At 38.9% G+C, this 21,666-nt stretch overlaps 1 protein-coding gene across 5 annotated transcripts in view; it reads right to left on the reverse strand.

Moving 5' to 3' along the window:
- Positions 1–21,666, reverse strand: part of ZNF565 (zinc finger protein 565) — a 70,535-nt gene that overhangs the window by 33,263 nt on the left and 15,606 nt on the right. For 2 of the 5 annotated variants that reach the window (XM_053666623.1, XM_037145971.2), the window contains exons 2-4: positions 4,564–4,638; positions 1,864–1,990; positions 1,299–1,388 (exon numbers count right to left, since the gene is read on the reverse strand). The exons of 1 other annotated variant lie outside the window; for it this stretch is intronic. In XM_053666623.1, the coding sequence (XP_053522598.1) occupies positions 1,299–1,388; positions 1,864–1,990; positions 4,564–4,572 (226 nt within the window). In that variant the 5' untranslated portion in view covers positions 4,573–4,638. Of the gene's footprint in view, positions 1–1,298; positions 1,389–1,863; positions 1,991–4,563; positions 4,639–20,275; positions 20,434–21,666 lie in introns of all 5 variants that reach the window. 2 more of the 5 variants (XM_053666624.1, XM_053666625.1) reach the window with 2 other exon arrangements.

A 21,666-nucleotide genomic window follows, 5' to 3' on the forward strand; every position in this document is an offset into this window, starting at 1 on the left:
AAATCTTTAAAGGTTCGCAGCCTGAACTCAATCCACTGAGCCACACCAGCCAGTGCTATATTTCATTTTTACAAAAATTTAATTATAGTAGCAAAATATATAATACAGCTCTCAGATCTAATAGCACAAGTACAGAGAAAGTTAAAGAATATGCAGATCTTGAATAACATAATCAAAAGATTTATAGTAAGACAAAGAGGTTCTGTCGAAAGAACGCTAGTTTTAAATATATGTGACACATACTCTGGTTTCTCTTTAGATCGTATAAATCTTTCGCCTTTTTAAATATATGTGACACATTTTCTAAAATCGGAACAATTTGACTTGTTGACAACATTGGAAGAGAAAAGGAAGTGGAATGATTTCTTCTTTGAAATGAGAGAAAATTCTTGTCAAAACAGAACTCCATACTCAGTGAAAGTATCCTACAACTAACAATGAATAATGTAGAATGAAGTCATTTTCATGTAGTCAAAAACAGAGAATTTGTCAGCAGACCTTCACAAAAGAAAATTTTAAGGGTGTTCTTCACATAAGAGGAAAAAATGACCTCAGATGAAAAATAATGAGCACAGCAGATTAGTCAGGAAGGAGGGTAGCCTATAATTAAGTACTCAAAAGTTCTAATAGTGTATAGCAAGTGCTAATTAATAATATTTGCTAATATTTATTTAGTGGTCATGATTGCCTGGCATTGTTCTAGGAATTTTCCCATTATTAATGCATACAAAAGCCACGATAACTACTTAAGATACTATTGTTATCCCATTTGTAGAGAAGAAAACTGAAGCATAGAGAATGTAAATAATTTACCTACATTTACAAATGTAGGAAGTGGCAGAGCCAGGATTTGAACTCAGGCAGTCTGACTCCAGAGTCTGTCCTCAGCCACTACAAATCTTTACCTCCAAAAGTTTACAGATGAGTTGCTGAATTAGGTCAAGTGAGAAGCTATTTTTTTTAAAAGTATTTTTAAATGGACTTGCAGAAAAAAGAATCCCAAGTATAGGTAAAATGGCTGCCTCTGGGGAAGTTGGGAGCACATCTCTTTTTGAAATGGGATAAAAATCTGAGATAAGAAAGAACAGAAAGAAATTATTGTGGGTAAGGACAAGGTTCCCTTGGGAGCTGAGGCTGACAGGATGTTTGCTTTTCATGTCTTGGGCTTTCATTTTTCTTAGTTGTTAGGGCTTTGGGAGGAGTTTCCCTCACAATAGCTCAAGTTACTGTTACCAGGTGACTCACCAAATCGGCTGTTAATCCCAATGACCTCCCCCACTGGATCAACTCTTGCTCACCTGGGCACCTGGTTACATCATTTGCAATCATCCAGGGTTCTTTCCCTTGCTCCAATAAGGAGATGACATCAGGCTTAGAAAAGGAAAGTCCTGTTTATAGGAAGAGATATAGGGAATGATCATGCTGTTCCAAAATTCAAACCTAGTCTCTTAGTTATCCAGGAAGAAGGGCAATTACATAAAGGAAGGCATGAAAGTTGTCCAAAGGATGGGAAGGTGGAGGTGCCAATGGAACTATCCACTTCCATTTCCATTCCTTGCTGTTCCTGACCCTGCTCTGCTCTGGACAGCTTCTTTGTAAAGGACTGTAGTATACTGGTCTTTTTGTTTCTCATTTGGTTTGGCAGGAGAAAACAGAGTTCAGGCTATTTCTTATCCCTTTCCCTCCATCCTTTGACTCAGGAGTTCTGGAAGTAGCTTCAGCTGCTGCCAGCCACGCCCTTCTCCACAATCTTCCACTAGCAGTGTTTTCCTTCATTTACCCCTTCTGGCCAGAGTTGTTGGTACAGCCTCCCACTGTTGTAGTCCCTGGGAGCCTTGTTTCTGTCTGTCCCTGTATCCTTACCTAGTGAGACCAAGTTACCGAAGTTCTCCAAAGTCACATCCCTGTACAAGTCCCTCTGGGCAGGTTCCAGATACTTCCATTCTTCCTGAGAGAACTCTATGGCCACATCCCTGAATGTCACAAATCCCTGAAACAATAAATCCATGCATTACTAGTAAAATGAAAGGACTTTTAAATTTTTTCATTTATTACAAAACACTTCAAAATACATAAAAGTATAGAGACTTGTATAATGACCCCATAAATTCATCACTCTGCTTCAACAATTAATAAGAGTTTGCAAATTGGTTTCATTTCTTTCTTTTCATTTTCTACCTCTGGTGTATCTTTTGGCAAATCCCACATACCAAACATCATAGTATTTTACCCATAAATGCTTTACTATCTGATTAGATTTTTTAAAGCATAACCAGAATATTATTAGTAATATTAATTACCTAGTAATCAGACTAAGTTTCAAATTGCCCCAACTTCCTCAAAAGTGATTTTTCTTACTGTTGATTTGTTCAAATCAGGATTCAAACAAGCTCCACGTACTGTGTTCAGCCAATAGGTTTTCTAAAGTCTCTCAAATCTATAACAGTTCCCAAAGGCCTCTAAAATTTTTATCACTATCTATTTATTAAGAAATATTTAGCCCTGACTGGTGTGGTTCAGTGATTTGAGGACCGGCCTGCAAACCCAAAGGTTGCTGGTTTGATTCCCAGTCAGCCCACATGCCTGGGTTGCCAGCCAGGTCCCCAGTTGAGGATGTGGGAGAGGCAACCAGTCTATGTCATAGCTATGTTTCTCTTTCTTTCTCCCTCCCTTCCCCTCTCTCTAGAAATGAGTAAAGAAAATATTTTAAAAAATTACTCCATGATAAAGCTTAAATTAACTAAACACAAAAATATTTTATATATGAACCTTGCTGCTAGGAAAATGAAAATAATAGTTTTTATCTGTTCCTGTGCAATAGTTATTAGCCCTGTTAGCTGCTGTTAGTTCAGTTATGCTTTAATATGAGAGGAAACTGATTGATGTTTCTCTCCCTCTCTTTTTCCTTCCCTTCCCCTTTCTCTAGAAAGGAATTTTTAAAAAAGAAACATTTAAGTCAGTACAGTTTCCCACATTTTGGATTTGGCTGACTGCATCTTCATGATGCAGTTTAACAAATTCTACTTCTTTATTTTCTGTGAATGGTAGTAAGATCTGGAGACCTGCCTGACTTTTTCTTGAGGAGGGCATGAATATGTTAGAGGTGGTCCTGTGTACTTCCTGTACTGTCCCATTAGGAGGCAATAACTGTTGTCCCATTTTTAATGAGGTTAAAATTGATGAGTAGGTTGAGGTTTTAACCTGATCCATCCAGGAAAATGTCTGTAAGATGGAAAGAAAAAGCTGCTGTAGAAAGGAGGTGATAAAGCAAACTAGTAGCCTGGGGCTGAATGTCCATGCTACAAAGGATGTGTAAGAAGCAAATATACATAATGAAAGGCCTAGATGGCTACAGATAAGAAAGATCTCCTTTCCTATTCACTACAAGGTCTAGGAATGAGCAATATCTAGCTAAGTAGGGTCTTATAAATAAATATATACAAAACATGCAGCAAACATCAGCCTAGCAAATAATAACATCTTTAAAAATGCATCCCCCTTTACCATTTTTCCTCCCTTGATATAAAAAAGAAAGGGTTCAAAATATCTTATAATCCTCTATTTTAAAATAGAGGATTTATAGAAGTTTAAAATCTATCCTGAAGATTCAGGGTCATAAGTAGTCTGTGGATCTCAACATACGTTATACCTTCTCCTTTACAATACACTTGGGACCATGCAGAAGGTGGGCTAGTTGTCACATGTTGTGGGTGGTTGGGCTAGGGGGTATAGTGTGCTGGGGCCTCAGGAATGTCAAACACCCTGAATTAGCTGTGCTATTTACCCTGGACAGTCCCATACAACAAAGAACTATACCGCTGAAAATGACAATAGTGTTCTCACTGCTTCTGTTTGCTAGACATATGAGCAATTTTTGGTTATAGCAAATTTTATAATAAACATGGGAATTTTTATTTGTTATATAATATTGTACTTTACGTCCTATAAGATAATCATTCCATTATCTTGAGGGCATTTAGTTTAAACGAGACTTGTGAATAATTATCATTCTTCACTGTCTACTCTTCCTTGTTCCTAAAATAAAAGAGCTGAGGGAGGGTGTACCTCAGTCTCATAAATGTGGCCCATAACCAACACAGATTGTTCAGCCTCAATGAACCATTTTTCAGTTATTCATCTCTCATAAATTCCCTTGCAAGGCTGAAGAACTACTGATAGTGTGAAAGACTTTATGATTTTTAAAGAGGGGGTGACATTTAAAAATAGAAAAAAAAAAGAGAAACTAACCTGGTTACTGAAAAATATCAAAGTTATCTTATCTTTGGCCCCACTCAACCATGGTTCTTATAAGGGGGGCTCTCAAGAGAATTTATTTCTGCTCCATTGGTGCTCTGATAAAGCACTGTGTACATATGTGAACACTGGGTACAGAGGGCCACTAGGAGAGGAGAAGCACCATCACTCATTCCCTGGAATGGAGGGACTGCAAGCAGGTTACTAAGTGGGGCTCAGACAGGGAAATTTCAGCACAGAGATGACACATGTTCATATAACCTGAAGGGAAGACAGATTATTTCAAGTAGAGAGAGAATTTCCACTTACCTGGGCCATGGCTTTTTAGAACTACCTGACCTGCTCAGATTACTCTAGGTTCTTCTTTTAGACAAGTACAGAGTCCTGAAAAAGCAGAGTAGGGGGGAGAAGGGGCAAATCTCTCATAAATTTAGTTTGCCTTAACAATCTGAAATACATGAGCTGAAAAACAGTTGAACTTCCAGTGTGCCTGCTCTACTTCCCCTGCCCTCCCCTTGTCTCTCCACACAATACCAATTCTAAGAACTACAGTAAACAAAACCCAGCCCCTCCTAAAACCCTAGGGAAACCAAAAGATGGATTCAAAGCAGGTGTGCTCCTGCACTGACCAAGAATCGATGCACCTCTGCAGGAGGGATTATGGCCTGGACATTCACTCATCTTGTTGCTGTTAATCTGTACCTCAGATAGGGCCTAGAGAGCTTCTGCCTGTTCCAATTAGATCTTCCTTTGCAGCTGCAGCAAGGAGGATCATAACCCAGACTTTACCCTCTAAGGATTAGGACAGTGCCAGCATAGCATACCTGTATAGTCCAAACCCTGGGAAAGACATTCTTAAACAAAGTCTTTCAGTTTCTGTATGCTCAACAGGCAAAACCTCTTGGGTAGCTCCCTGACTGTACATACCACTCACTCTAGAGGCTTCATCAAAGCCTCCATCCCCAGCTGGACTCATTAGACAGAACAAGAAAACCACAGAAAAACAGGCATCTTATAAGCACACCTGCCCATCCAGAATACTGACCTAAGTGGAAACTCAATTTGTAGCAGCCTCTTGGCCCAGCACTTATTTTTCATTCAAATCCCTCCTATTGCTTTCCTGCAGAATATCACTTCCTCACTGGCTGGCAGTTGCTAAGGTTGGAGTTCTGTGGAGAATGGCCAGTACCTCCAGGTATTGAGATCTCAAGGGTTTTAAGAAGGATAGCAAGGCTGGTTTTAATTAGAGGGGCAAGAAGCTTCCCGTGGTAGGAGTGTCAGAGGAAGGACTGATTTAATCAATAGGGATGGTGTCAAGGAAAATTCCCTATAAGTTATAGAAAATGATATGGGATCTTAAAATCAGATAATTTTAATAGACAGAAAAGGGAAAGAAGAGCATTCAGAGAAGAGTGAAGAGCAGTGGTAAAACAGTGGACAAAAGTTTATAATGTGTTTGAGGAGCACAGAATAATCTGCTTGAATGACTTGTATAGTTTGGGAAAAGTCTAGACCAGTGTTTGCTAGCCAATAAACTTTCTGTGATGATTGAAATCTGTGTCATCAAGAGAATATAGCCATTAGCCCCATTTGACTGAGGAACTAAACTTCTTACTTAATTTAATTTTAATCAATCCAAATTTAAGTTTAATTAGTTTTGAAAAACTAGAGGAAGATACTGCTGGAGATTACCTTAGGGGTTGGAAAGTAAAGGTGTATGAATGAAATAAAATAAGAGCAAGGGCCAGGTCTCATCATCACTGTGACTGACACTTGCCATGGTATTTGAAGGGTATAACTGATCAATGAATACTCACTAAATATAAGTTTGCTTTTCATTCATTAAGAAGTGGAAGGACACTGAAGAATTTAAAGAAGGAAGTGATAAAGCCAATATGACCAGATTCTTTTATTGGAGAGTAGTAAAATTGAAGTCAGGAATATCAACGGAAAGGTGCTTGTACTTGTCCCCAGGACAGTTAGTGACAAGTGGAAATAAGAAGGAAGGGATGAATTCGTGTGTAGAGAAGTAGTATAATCAAAGGCTCTGGTAACTAACTGGATCTGGAGGGAGGCAGAGAAAGAAAAAGGAGTAAAGAATTCTTCCATATTTACTAAGTTCCTAGTTCAAATAGCATGGTTTTATTTGTGAGGAAGATAATAAATCTAGTCCCTGTCCTAGCGGATTCCACATTCTAAAGAAAAAAGGCAGTCGCAAATACACTGATATTGCTATTCATATGCCAGGTGGCCAAAGTACTATGGAGAAAATAAAATAAGGGCATAGAGAGTTTGAGGGGCACAGAGGGTGGCCCAAGAAGGTTTTTCATTGAGAAGGTGCCATGTAAAAATAGAGTGGGTAATGCAGATATCTAGGGAAGGTGCGTTCCTAGCAGAGAGATCAATTGCAAAAGCCTCAAGGCAGGAGCAGGCTTTCTCTGATTAACACAGGAAGGAGAGTAGAGCAGCGGAATGAGGTATGTGAGAGAAAGGTCAGAGGCTCATCTGGGTCAGAGAAGTAGCTGGAAGTTGGATCACATGGGCCTTATACATTACTGTAAGAACTTAGGCGTTTACTCTTATGTAAGACGGGAGCCACTGAACTGTTTTAAGCCAAGGAATGATATGATCTGATTTAGATTTAAAAAGGTCAGGCATGAAAAATGGACTGAAGAGAACAAAGGGATGAGAGAAGCAGGGAGACCAGTGAGAAGGTTATTGCAGTAATCTAGGCAAGGGGTGAGGATGGTTTGCATTAGGGTGGTGGAGGTGATGAGAAATGATCAGAGCTTAGATATACTCTTAAGGCAGAGCTGACAGGATTTGCTAATTTTAGGTATATATGAAAATAAAACCAAGATTACACTAAGGTTTTTGGCTTGAGCAACCAGAAATATGAAGTTGCCTTTTTTTAACACACAGGATTATGAGAGAATCAGTTCTAGAGTGAACATTACGAGTTCTGTTTTAGACTTTTAATACTTGAGATGATTATTATATACCTCTACTGTAATAATAAAACAGTAGAGGGTGGGGCAAATAGGTTTCCAGTTGTCCATATGAAAATATAAGAATAAATAAAACAAGAATAAACTCTGTGTTTCTCACATGCACAGCTGTTAACTTATTTCTGTCTCACCCTGATTAATGAAACCCTATTTTATAGAAAAAAATATACATATGAGGTCCATCAGGAAAAAGTCCATCCATCATGGACTTTAATAATCATCTCAACAATCATAAGTGGAAATGTCAAGTGTCCATTAGACATTTGGTTTTGAAGTTCAGGATAAAGTCAAAGTCTAAATGTACAAATATAAAATTGGAGCCCTGGCTCTGTAGCTCGTTCGTTAGAGCATCATCTTAGTCATCTAAGGTTGTTGCAGGTTCAATCTCCAGCTAGAGCACGTACAAGAAGCAACAGTGAATGCTGAATAAGTGGAACAACAAATTGACGTCTCTCTCTCTCCTTGCTCCCTTCCTCTTTCTCTAAAATCGATCAATAAAAGATTTAAAAATAAATAAATAAAATAGAAAATTACTGATGTACGGATGGCATTTAAAGCCCTGAGACCAGATAAGTTCACCTCCAGAGTGAGTGAAAGTAAGGAAAATGTCTATAAAAAATAATATAAATGATGCCACTCTAAAATGGAGCCAGAGCAGAAATCCCAGAGGAACTGCCTTGTAGTCTTATTCCTTAAGCCTTTGGAATGTTAAAACTAGGACAAAGAACCTTTGGCCTGGGCAGGAAGTAACACTGTATCACAAGTAACTGTTTGCAGAGATAACAGCAAAGGAGATATTATGATTACTGGACTGAAAATGAACAATAATCTTTAGAATCAGCATCACTATGTTAGCTAATCTCTATCTATAGAAATGCCCTCCTTCTGTCGATGTAATTTCCCCCTTCTCTTTCTCATAAATATCCCTTGCCTCTATCTCCTAATCAGAACACCAATTCAGGATTCTGCCTGGATCAGTGCTTCCTCATCAGTGCTTTTGAGATCCAGTGCTTCCTGGATCTCAAATAAAAACTTGTTGGCTCTTACTTTGGCCTTTTATTTTTAGGTTAAAAGGTCCAAGACCTGAGCCAGGGGGCTTAAATTTGGTTAGAGAACAGGGAGATGAAAAGGTAAAAAGGAGTCTGAAAAGGAGATACCACCTGAATAGAAGGAAAAATAAAGAGGATTGGGCTTCACTGGAAGCCCAATGAAGAAAGTGTACCAAGAAGGAAGTTAAGAATAGTGACCAAATCAAAAATGAGAACTGTTAATTTGGCATTATGATATATTAGAAATCTGGACAAAAGCTGATACTCTGGAATGGAGGACACAAAAACTTGGCTGGAGTTGAGTTCAAGAGAGAATAGGAGGACATGAAACGGAGACAGGAGAGTACTCCCTTTTCAAGGAGATGTGCTGAAAAGAACAGAGAAAACAGAGGCAGAGGTGGATATGTGGTCCAGGCAGGGTTGTTTGTATTGAACGTGGGAGAAATTACAACATGTTTTATAGTGATGGGAATGACCCAATAGAGAGAAATTAATATAGCAGGAACATAGGAGACAATTGCTGAAGCAATGATCTTGAGTAGGAGAGAGGGGATGGGAATTAGCACCCAAGTGTTGGGGACTGCATTACAGATCACAGATAACTTATCCTTGGGAAAAGTAAATATATAGCTATAGAAATGACCCCCAGGATTCCAGGGCGAGGTGATGTGATACTATTCAGATATACTTTTTACTTACTTTTATTTTTACAACTACCCTGTGGGTTAAATAAAGTTGACTGTATTCCCCACATCACACAGAAGAGAAGCTAGAATGCCTGAAAGGTTATGAGATCCACCTGTGGCCACAATGCTAATAAAATCAGAGATGGGATAAGAACACAAGTGTTCTCTGTTGATGCCCTCGGAAATTTCTGAGAAAACTGGATCCTGTGGTTGCTGCCGTTAATGAAGGAATAAACAATAATTCTCAGAGTAGCAGGGGACAACTCAAAGAGTTGGAGGTTAACAGAAGAAGGAAACTAAGAACCTTTTGTAAGTGCTTTGCCACAGGAGACAGTCCTGACAATAGTTTGTTCTAATAATTATAGAGAAGATACCAGATGTCTTAGATATCAGGATAGAGGGAGCCTTAGAGAACATCTTGGAATTCAGAAGGAAAAGATACAGAAGAATGGACTCTGAAAATAAAGGTCAGAGATAAGGCAGAGAGAGATCCATAAGACATAAAATATGTATAAAAGTGGATAACAGAACAACTTGAGATAATGAATAAAATGTTTTTTGGAGGAAATGAGATATTTGAACCTTTAAATTAAAAAGAATTCATGAGAGCTTATAAAATTCATAAGGAGCCACACCTGTATGCATCCTAATAATGATAACAATTTCAGAAATTGTACTTACCAATGGATTATTCATGATTTTTAAGTGTCCTGGACTATTTAGAACTCACCATATAATGCCAAGCATGTTCCCCCATTAGGTTGTTAAAGAGCTTGCTTTCTCCTTCATGAAGGTTTCTGCTTAAACTTCACCCCTGTGACCAAACTATTAAAATATTACACATTGCCCTTCTTTCTAGCCTTCTCTGCTTTACTATTTGACTCTCCCCATTAAACCTAAATGCAGGGATCTTGGTAGTTTTATTCATTATTAATATCAAGACACAAAACTCTGCATGGGAGGCACACAAACACTTCAATGAATGCACACTATCACAATGAAAACCTTAGGAATTTATCAAAGTGGAAATTTCTCATCCTATTTTTTTGTGGTCATATCATAGGCCAAAAAAGTTCTAACTTGATATTTACTATACAAACTTAAATAACTGTAAAAGTATCTCAGACAAGTATAATATATTTATATTTTGTGGACATATGACATTAAAACATAGAAAAACAAAAAGAAAAAACATTTGAGATAAAAAAATTCCACCCCCAATATTAAAATCAAAATGAAAAGGCAAATGATAAAATGAAAAAAAACCTTTAAGTCACATGTCAGAAAAACAATAAAAACTCTTCATAGCTAGTGCTTTTAAAATTAAATTTTCAGAAAAAAGCAGTAATTTTAGATAGATGAACAAAGGCTATACATGGGCAATTCACTAAGTAATAAAGTGGCTCAGCCTATCAAAAGTATTTAAATTTCAGTAATGAAGGGACTGCATTAAAGCAACAAAATACCATTTTATAGTTACTGATTTGGCAAAAATTAAAAGACTGATAACACTCCACAATAGCAGGACATGAGGAAATGGACACATAAAGTAGGCTGTAGTTAGTGTAAACTTTCAATAAGGCAATGTTAGTAGAAATTAAACTACAATGTGCTCTGATGAAGCAATTCCATAGCTGAGGCTCTGTCCAACAGATGTGTATGTGGATTATTATATAGACCCTGTTGACAATGGAAACAACATGGAGAGCACTTAAATAGCCTACAAAAGAGGAATGATTAGATAAGCCTACAAAAGAGGACTGATTAGATACACCATAGTGTATCCATACAATGGAGACACTGTTGCCCTTAAAATGATACCTATCTTTGCTGATGTTACGATGTTAAAAAACAACCTTGAGTAAATAAGGCAGGTAATAATATAACAGTAGAGGGTGGGGCAAATGTGGGTTTCCAGTTGTCCATATGAAAAATAATATAAGAATCAATAATACAAGAATAAACTCTGTTTCTCACATGCACAACTGTTAACCTATTTCTGTCTCACCCTGATTAATGAAACGCTATTTTATAAAAAGATACATACATATGAGATCCGTCAGGAAAAAGTCCATTCATCATTAATATGAGAATGGTTTGCACAACATCGATGAAACCTGGCAGTCAAGGAGAGTGGACTGGAACACACACATGCATAAACAATAATGATTTCACTGTACTAGTCAGTGGGGGCAGTAGATGCTATTGAGTCAGCATATGTACCGTGTGGCTGTCGCACTAAAAATGACTAAGTAGAACAACAAATCTATATCAACTTCTCTGTTAAGCTTGAACATTTCTCCATGGAAACTATTCAGATGATTCAGGCTTCAGAAGGCTTTCAGAGATGATGCAATGAATGCAGCATAAATAAAGAGTGACACAAATGCTTCAAAGATGGTTGAGAATCTGTTGAAAGTGATCCACGTTCTGGAAGTCCTGCAATAAGCAGAGCACCTGAGAATGTAGAATGTGTATGGGCTGCAATCAACAAAGATGGCTGACTGAGGGCACAAGAACCAGAAGATGATCTGGGGATTCCAAAAACTACTGTGTCCAAGATTTTGATGTAGGATCTTGGCATGAAACATGTTGTGGCAAAATTCATTCTGCAGCTTCTGCTACCAGAGCAGAAGGAACATCATGCTGCAGTTGCTAATGACTTGATTCACACCACTATCAGCTGTTGGGGACCGCCCTGCCTGGTTTCAGGAATTGCAACCGTCTAAGGCTGTGAGCAACCTTTGGAATTCGAGCCGCTGAGGAGACAAGGCTTGTCTCTGGCAGCAGATGCTGCCCCTGCTTCATCTCCCTGCCACCAAAGTATGGCTGGGTGGTCAGTGACAGGTGAGACCCCTTAGAGGAGGGGCAACCTAGGCCAGACTCGATCACTTGGGAGGGCATCATGGAAGGACTCGACGAGCTGCGACAAAGAGGGAGTGATGGACCCCCACCCCTCACCCCCACCCCCAGCTGTCATGAAGCCTGAGTCCCCAAGTCCTCTGGGAGAAGCACTTCCTGGCTCTAATCTACTTAAGCCTAAAAACTTATGATGGGGAACGTGATACAAGCCTTGTGCTGGGAATGGCGGGCTTCCTGGGTAATTAGGCCTGAGAAGGAATATGTGAAACCCTGTGAGACCTGCTTTGTTTAAGAATGCTTTTAGTTAGATGATGAGGGCCTGAGCAGAAGAAGAGTTTATGTTCCCAAAGTTCTGTAGCCTTTTAGCTGACAGGCCCTGACTTAGAAGAAACCCAAATGGTTCTTTGTATACGATCTACTGTTTACTGCTTGACAATGATTAATAAGCTGTACCTGAACTCCTGTGCAAAAATCCCAATAAAAGCCTGACTAAGCAAGGGTCTGGGCGTTCTCTCCCCCTTGGAGAGAGTTGCCCAGCTGCCGCTCCAAGCCACTCTCCCCTTGAGTGGGTGGCGAGGCCGTTCTGAGGTTCTCTCCCCTTGAGGAAGTAGCCTCGCCAGATCTTTTCCTCTACAGGACTCGGTAGTCCGTGTGAATTTGTCTCATGTCTCATCCATGATGCTGTGGGCACTGCTGGTCAGTACACACCACAATCAGTGGACTAAATTTCCTAAGGTCATAACCAGAGATGAATGGTGGTTCTACAACTATGATCTGGAAATAAAGGCCCAGTGGTCCCAGTGGAAGCTGCCTGGTACTCCATGCTCAAAGAAGGCATGGCAAAGCTGCAGCAAGATCAAGAACATGTTAACTGTTGTTTCTGAATGGGAAGGTGTTGTCCATCATAAGTGTGTCCACCCAGACCAAACAATTAATAAGGAGTACTACTACCTCAATGTTCTTTGTCAGTTGAGATGTAACAATAAAAATGTCTGCAGCTATGGGCAATTATAATTGGCAGCTTCATCACGTCTCATGCATCACATCTCGTGCAGACTTTTTTTGTGGAACATCAAGTTACCCAGGTGACTCAGCCCTGCAACAGCCCAGATTTGGTGTTCTGTAACTCCTGCTTTTCCCCAAACCAAAATCAACTTTGAAGTGGAAGAGATTTCAGACAGCTGATGAGATTCAGGAAAATACAATGGGGCAGCTGATGGCAATTACAACAAAGGATTTTGCAGGGTTTGAAACAAAGGAAGAGACAGTGGGAGTATAGTGTGAGATCCCAAGGTAACTATTTTGAAAGGGACTGAGGTATCATTGTCCTATGTACAATGTTTCTTGTACCTTATATCTTCTTCAATAAATGTCTTTATTTTTCATAGTAAATGGCCGGATACCTTCTGGACAGACCTCATGTGTGTGTATGCATGTATGTGTATAAAAGATGGACTGAACTATTTAAATTAAATTTTCACATTTGGAATTCTGGTCAAAGTGGAAGTGTAGGTAGATACACTTTCTCTCCTTGCACAACCAAAAAAAGGACAACAAATTTAAAAACAAAAAATCACCAGAACTGTCAGAAAATCGAACTGTATGGAAGTCTGACAACCAAGGAGTTAAAGAAGAAACATCCAGACTGGTAGGAGGGGCAGAGATGGGCATCCAGCAGACTGGGAGGTCCCACATTTGTGCGTGAGACAGACCGCACACAGGGTTACAGAGTGGGAAAAGAAAGGCTCAAAACCTCTGGCGGTAAAAATCTGTGGGAGTTGTGGCAGCAAAAGAAACTCCCAGCCTCACAGGAGAGTTTGTTGGAGAGACCCACTGGGTCTTAGAATGAACACAAACCCACCCACCTGGGTATCAGCACCAGAAGGGCCCAATTTGCTTATGGGTAATGGGGGAAGTGACTGAAAGCTGGCCAAGAGCTGAGCAGGTGGCATTGTTCCTTGTCTGACCCCTACCCCACATACAGAGCCACAATGCAGCATGTGGGTTGCCCTACCCTGGTGAAATATGTAAGGCTCTGCCCCTAACAACATAATAGGTGAGCTGTGACAAAGAAATATGGTCCAAATGAAAGAACAGATGAAAACTCTGTAAATAGAACTAAGAAATCAAGGAAGAGATAGCAAACTTATCAGATGCAGAGTTCAAAACACTTAATCAGGATGTTCACAGAAATGGCTCAGTATGGTTATAAAATAGAGGAAAAAGTGAAGGCTACCCAGAGTGAAATAAACGAATATAGAGAGGAAACCAACAGTGAAGGGAAGGAAACTGGGACTCAAATTAATGACTTGGAGCAGAAGGAAGAAATAAACATTCAAGCAGAACAGAATGGAGAGAAAATAATTTTTAAAAATGAGGAGAGACCACTGCTAGGATTATATCCTAAGAATCCTAAAACATCAATATCAAAGAACCTATGCACCACAATGTTCATAGCAGCACAATTTACAATAGCCATGAGTTGGAAGCAACCTAGGTGCCCATCAGTAAATGAATGGATCACAAAATTGTGGTACATATACACAATGGAATTCTATGCAGCAGAGAGAAAGAAGGAGCTACTACTCTTTGCAACAACATGGATGGAACTGGAAAGCATTATGCTGAGTGAAATAGGCCAGGTGTTGAAAGACAAATACCATATGATCTCACCTTTAACAGGAAGCTAAACAACAAAACAAACAAGCAAGCAGAATAAAAACAAAGACACTGAAATAGAGAACAAGGGGTCAGTGACCAGAGGGGAGAGGGAATAGAAATTAAGGGGGAAAAGGGGGAGGGATTTGGAGGAACAAGTATGAAGGACACAAGGACAAGAACTAAGGGGGGTGGATTTGGGAGGGAGGTGGGGAGCATGGGGTGGGGGGGCAGGGATGGGAGAAATAGAAAACTGTATTTGAAAAATAAGTAAATAAATTTTTTTTTTAAATGAGGAGAGTCTTAGGAAACTCTGGAACAACTTTTAAATGTTTCAACACCCAAATTATAGGGATATCAGAAGAAAAAGAAGAAGATCAAGAAATTGAAAACTGGACTTCTGGCCAAGACAGAGGCGCAGGTAGACACTATGCCTCCTCACGAAACCAAAATTAAGGACAACAAAAATTTAGAAACAAAAAAACCACCCAGAACTGAGAGAAAATTGAACTATATGGAAGTCTGACAACTATTCATCCAGACCAGTAAACCAGGCAAAAGTGGGTAGTGAGACAGGCGAAAGTGGGCAGTGAGACAGACCTCACAACCCAAGGCCCCAGCACCAGGAAATAAAGCCTAAAAGCAATGATTGAAAACACCTGTGGGGGTTGAGGTGCAGGGAGAGACTCCCAACCTCACAGGAGAGTTTGTTGGAGAGACCCACAGGGTCCTAGAATGTACACAAGCCCACACACCTGGGAACCAGCACCAGAAGGGCCCAGTCTGCTTGTGGGAAGTGGCAGAAGAGACTGAAATCCAAGAGAGAGTAGAGTAAGTACCGTTATTCCCTCTCTGACCCCGTCTCCACATACAGTGTCACAACCCAGGAACTGGGTTGCCTCACCCTGGTGAACACCTAAAACTCTGCCCCTCATATATAACAGACCAAAAAAAAAAAAAAAAAAAAAAAGAAAAGAAAAAGGGCGGGGGAGGGGGGCTCAAACAGAAGAACAGATCAAAGCCCCAGAGCCAATACACCTAAGCTACCAAGAGACAGCCAACCTATCAGATGAACAGTTCAAAGCACCAGTGATCAGGAAGCTCACAGAATTGGTTGATTTTGGTCCCAAATTAGATGAAAAAATGAAGGCTATGCTAAGTGAAATGAAGCAAAAGACAACGGGAACCAATAGTAATGGGAAGGAAACTGGGACTCAAATCAATCAAGTGGACCAGAAGGGAGAAAGAAACAACCAAACAGAAAAGAATGAAGAAACAAGAATTCAAAAAAGTGAGGAGAGGCTTAGGAACCTCCAGGACAACTTTAATGTTCCAACATCCGAATAATAGGGGTACCAGAAGGGGAAGAGGAACAGCCACGAGTGGAAAACTTATTTGAACAAGTAATAAAGGAGAACTTCCCCAATCTGGCAAAGGAAATACACTTCCAGGAAATCCAGAATGCTCAGAGAGTCCCAAAGAAGTTGGACCCAAGAAGAAACACACCAAGGCACATCATAATTACATTAGCCAAAATTAAAATGAAGGAGAGAATCCTAGAAGCAGCAAGAGATAAGGGGACAGTCACTTAGAAAGGAGTTCCCATCAGACTGTCCGTGGATTTCTCAAAAGAGACCTTACAGGCAAGAAGGGGCTGGAAAGAAGTATTGCAAGTCATGAAATCCAAAGACCTACATCCAAGATTGCTCTATCCAGCAAAGCTTTCATTTAGAATGGAAGGACAGATAAAGTGCTTCTCAGATAAGATCAAATTCAAGGAGTTCATCATCACCATGCCCTTATTATATGAAATGTTAAAGGGACTTACCTAAGAAAAGAAGATAAAAAATATGAACAGTGAAAGGACAGCAAACTTGCAGTTATTAACAGCCACACCTAAAACAAAAGCAAACTGAGAGGACAGCTAGATCAGGAGAGGAACCATAGAAATGGAGATCACATGGAGGGTTAACAACAGGGAAGTGGGAGGAGAAGAAGGAAGAAGGTACAGAAAATAAGTAGCACAGATGGTAGGTAGAAAATAGATAGGGAGGAGGGAAAGAATAGTATGGGAAATATAGAATCTAAAGAACTTGTGACACATGAACATAAACTAAAGAGGGGGAATAGTGGGGGAGGGGGTGTGTATGGTGGAGGGGAATGAAGGGGGGAATGGGACAACTGTAATGGCATAATCAATAAAATATATTTTAAAAAGCATAGATGGTAGGTAGAAAATAGGCAGGGAGAGGTTAAGAATAGTGTAAGAAATGTAGAAGCTAAAGAACTTAGGACGTGTGGACATGAACTAAAGGGGGGAATGTGTGTGTGAGGGGCTGTGCAGAGTGGAGGGGAATGAAGGAAGGGGAATGGAAAACTGTAACAGCATAATCAATAAAATGTATTTTTTAAAAATTGAAAGGTTATTTGAAAAAATAATGAAGGAGAAGTTCCCGAATCTGGCAAAGAGTCTTTCAGGAAGTCCAGGAAGCTCAGAGAATCCCATAAAAGTTGGACCTAAGGAAGCACACACCAAGGCACATTATAATTACATTACCCAAGATTAAAGATAAGGAGAGAATCTTGAAAGCAGCAAGAGAAAAGGAGAGAGTTACCTACAAAGAAGTTCCCATTAGATTACCAGCTGATTTCTCAAAAGAAACCTTATAGGCAAGAAGGGTCTGAAAAGAATTATTTGAAGTCATGAAAGGCAAGGACCTACATCTAACCTACATCTAATATTACTCTCTCCAGCAAAGGTATCATTTAGAATGGATGGGCAGATAAAGTGCTTCCTAGATAGGGTTGAGGTAAAGGAGTTCATCGTCACCAAGCTGTTATCGTATGAAATGGAACATCGATAAGAAATATGAACAGTAAAATGACAACACACTCACAAGTATCAACAACTGAACCTAAAAAACAAACAAAGAAACAAACAAAAAAACCAAACTCAGAACAACTAGAACTGGAACAGAATCACAGAAATGGGAATCTCACAGGTTGTTATCAGTGGGGAGGGGGAGGGAGGAATGGGTGAAAAGGTACAGGGAATAAGAAGCATAAATAGTAAGTACGAAATAGACGGGTTGCTCAAGAATAGTACAGGAAATGGAGAAGCTAAAGAACTTATATGTATGAGTGAAGTAAGGGCAGGGAATGCTGGTTGGAGTCGGGGCAGGGCAGTGGGGTGATAAAAGAGAGAAAAAATGGGACAACTGTAATAGCATAATCAATAAAATATACTTCAAAAATAAATTTTCACTTTTGTCTATAGGTGTATAATTATGGGGGATCTTTTTTTCCTGTATTTTCAAGGTTTCCCTTAAGCATGTTTTATAATCATATACAATCAATCCTTTTCTTTTTTAATGGGGGGCAGTGGTATATTATAAAAGTAAATATGAACAGAGTAATTCATGAGTGACAGCGAGGTAGGTGACTTTGGGAATTTGTATGCTGAAGGAGCTCTATTTTCTCATAGTTTTAGAGCCTTTCAGGGAAATATTCTCAAATAACTTAAAGTTTCTGACTTCCCACAGAGGAGGTGAACTTTCACAAGAAAGAAAGGCTTCCTGATTCCTCAGTCCCCTCACCTGGGCACAGACCTCTTGTTAACCCTCTCTCCACAGTCCAGGATGTCCTTACTACAAAGAAAAATCATTCCTAACTTACAGAATCAACTTCCTACATATAGAAAAAGAAATAGGCCTTAGCCAGTGTGGTAGATATTACTAGTTTTATTACTAATGTTTCATCACCATTGTCCAGTTTTCCAGTTATCCAGTTTTCACCTCCTTCTGGGTACACAGAAGATAACATATTTCATGCCCTAGCAGTTAGGTAGGGCCATAATCTGGTTGTAGTCAGTTAAATATGAGCTGAAGTGATGTGTCACTTCAGTCTGAAGCACTGCGAAAACTGCACAGTTCCCTAATTTTTCTATTCCGTGATGTGGTGGCAAAGGAAGCTGTGTGTTCAGGGTGGTACAGCTATAAGTTGGTGGAGCCTCCTTCGGTCTAGGACCCTGTCTATGCTGGCTGACACTGGACATGGAATGTGAGCAAGAAATAAAAAGTTATTTTGTAAATCATTGAGGTTTGGGGGTTGTTTGCACACAGAGTACGATACTTATCCTAACTAATATACTAATTCAGTTATACTATGACTATATCAAAATTCGACTCAAAGCCTTGGTCAATATGAGAAAGAACAATTAGGAAGAAGAGGAAGCTACAGAAATAACAGAGTAGAGGTGTCCATTTCCAACTCTGCACATCTCAAAGAGATTTTTCACAAACCCACAACATCAAACAAAAGGCCCTAAAAAGGCAGATTAGAAATAATGTCACAAGTTGATCTTGACCTAGCAAAACCATGCTCCTCTAGATCTCTTAACATCAGATTTGTATAATGCAAATTCTAAGCAAAACTTGGCCATCTATGTAAAACCTAGTAAAGCTTGATGCTAGATTTTTCCCTATCTCTAAATTGACAGATATTCTTACTTTTTTAGAGACCATGCATAAGTCCTACATCACACAGGATCTGGGCTGGGGGACTGGGAGTTTGGGGGGTGTTGCCAGGTTATGAGAACTAGATATTACATAGGTCTCTCCACCTTAACTATTCTTGAAAAAGCAATCTTTCTGAGTGAAAATCTCTACCCAGAAGGCTTTTCTCCAATATTTAGAAAGTGAAAAATATAATGCATCACATTAAATGCAAAACCCCCACATTATTTCCTAAAACACAATTAAACAACACAAACTACATAAGTAATAAACTATTATATTTGGACAAAAATTAAAATATCACTTGCTGATCACCAAACATCTGATGGCCAAACAAAATTATGGTTATTAACAGCTAGTTGCTTTGTGTGCAACAACATGGCCTCTCTTAATATCATGAACATCTGCACATCCATTTTGTTGATATATACCAATCTATATACTAATCAAAATATTTATATAACTCTATGGTTTTACTAATTGTACTTCTGATGTAATTTGAAACTTTTCCTATGTGTCATATTTTAAAATGTTGTGTTGAATTATATGGATATAAACCTAAGATTTTCCAGTATACACATTAACCAAAAATCAATACATTACAGACATGTACATTCTCAGGCAATATTCAGTATCCTGAGTCATACAATAGCAGGTTAAATGAATGAAACATTTCTATAAAATAGTAATTCTGAATACTTACAAATTTAGTACTTATGTAATAATCAATACATAGAAATTGTTCAAAATATGACCAGTGGGAAAAAAGTAGATTATGAAACTGCTGAGCGCTGGCCAGTGATGTGGGTTTGATTCCCAGTCAGGGCACATGCCTAGGTTGCAGACTTGTTCCCCAGTTGGGGCATGTGCAATAGACAACCAATTTTTGTTTCTCTCTCACATCAATGATTCTCTCCCTCTCTTTTTCCCCCTCTTCTCCTCTAAAATAAATAAATAAATAAATAACAGAAAAAGGACCCATGGGCATGGACAACAGTGTGGTACTTGTGGGGGTGATGGTGGAGGTAGGAGGGAAGAGGGTATAAGGCGATAAATGGTAATGGAAAGAATACGATTAAAAAAAAAAAGATTCCTGTGGTTACCTCTGGGCTGTGATCTCTAATTTTCTTAGTTTTACCTAAGTGTATTTTTTCAATAACAATGCATTAATTTTTAAATGTGTATTTTAAAATTCTATAAAAATTGTAAGCTGTTTCCAAATAGCAGATAAAAAAAATACTTACTTTAAAAATACCTTCCTTTGAACATGAAATAATAGCTCAGGGTATTCTAAAAACAGCTGTATTTTTATAGATGCCTTTTGTTGTTTTTGCTTCATCAGCTCCCAATAGTTGAAAACTTCTTGATTTGGTAACTATATTCATGTGTACTGGAGTCCTGCCTGGAAAAAAACTAAAAGTCACTTGTCTATGTCCTCTGTATAAGTGATGCTTTTCTTTTCAGCCTTTCTTCCCAGATCAGTTTATTATGTTTCTGCACCTGTCCTATTTGCCCCAATGTTCTCCAAACAGCTACAGAATCGTTGTGTTCCATCCATTGGTCAATACCTTGGATTACCTTCTGATAATTAGAATGAAAACTGCAGGGAATATAGATCATTCAAGAAAATGAATCCATTTTCACAAAGTTCTTATTGGATCAGTTGACGTAGATACGATATATGATATGACATGATAACAGCTACTCGGGTCATACAAATATCTCCCTATTATGAATTCTCACAGTATACTTATCAGGCCACACTAGTCCCCTTTATCATCCTTTACTTTGGTTATTTGTATAAAAATTTAATCTCTCCTATAACATTATGTGCAATTTAAAAAGTGAGCATAACTTTAAAAAATATTTCATTTCTCTGAATTCTAGTAGATTTTTCATATTTGCAAATTCTTAATAAATGTGTAATGCCCAACCCCAATAAATTCACTACAAAAACATACAAAGTTGGCCCCGGCTGGTGTAGCTCAGTGGATTGAGCTCGGGCCTGCGAACCAGACAATCCTGGTTCGGTTCCCAGTCAGGGCACATGCCTGGGTTGCAGGCCAGTTCCCTGCAGGCCAGTTTCCAGCAGGGGACACATGAGAGGCAACCATACATTGATGTTTCTCTCCCTCTCTCCTTTCTTTTCCCTCTAAAGATAAATAAATAAAATCTTAAAAAAAAACATACAAAGTTGTATGTACAGGAATACTTTGGGGACTATTTCAAAATTAAAATATAGAAACATAAGTACTTTCTAGTAGGCAATAAAATAAATACATTAAGGTGTATCTCAGTAATGAAATACAATACAGTGATTTTATAATGTAACAGTAGTGCTCTGATCAGGTAGCTCAGCAGGCTAGAGTGCCGTCCTGAAATGCCAAGGTTGTGGGTTCAATCTCCAGTTAGGGCACATACAAGAAGCAACCAATAAATTACATAAATAAGTGCACAACAAATCAATGTTTCTCTCACTCTCCTTTCCTCTCCTTCTTGAAAATCAATAAATAAAATATTTTAAAAAGTATTTAAAAAGTAACAGTACCATAGCAATGCACTATTAAGCAAGGCAGGCAGGTTACAGAATTTATAAAGTGATACCAGAGTGATATCAGCAGGATGGATGCATGAG

The sequence above is a fragment of the Artibeus jamaicensis genome, unplaced genomic scaffold (genome assembly GCF_021234435.1).
Source record: "Artibeus jamaicensis isolate MK-2021 breed Jamaican fruit bat unplaced genomic scaffold, CSHL_Jam_final contig_464, whole genome shotgun sequence".
Classification (NCBI taxonomy): Eukaryota; Metazoa; Chordata; class Mammalia; order Chiroptera; family Phyllostomidae; genus Artibeus; species Artibeus jamaicensis.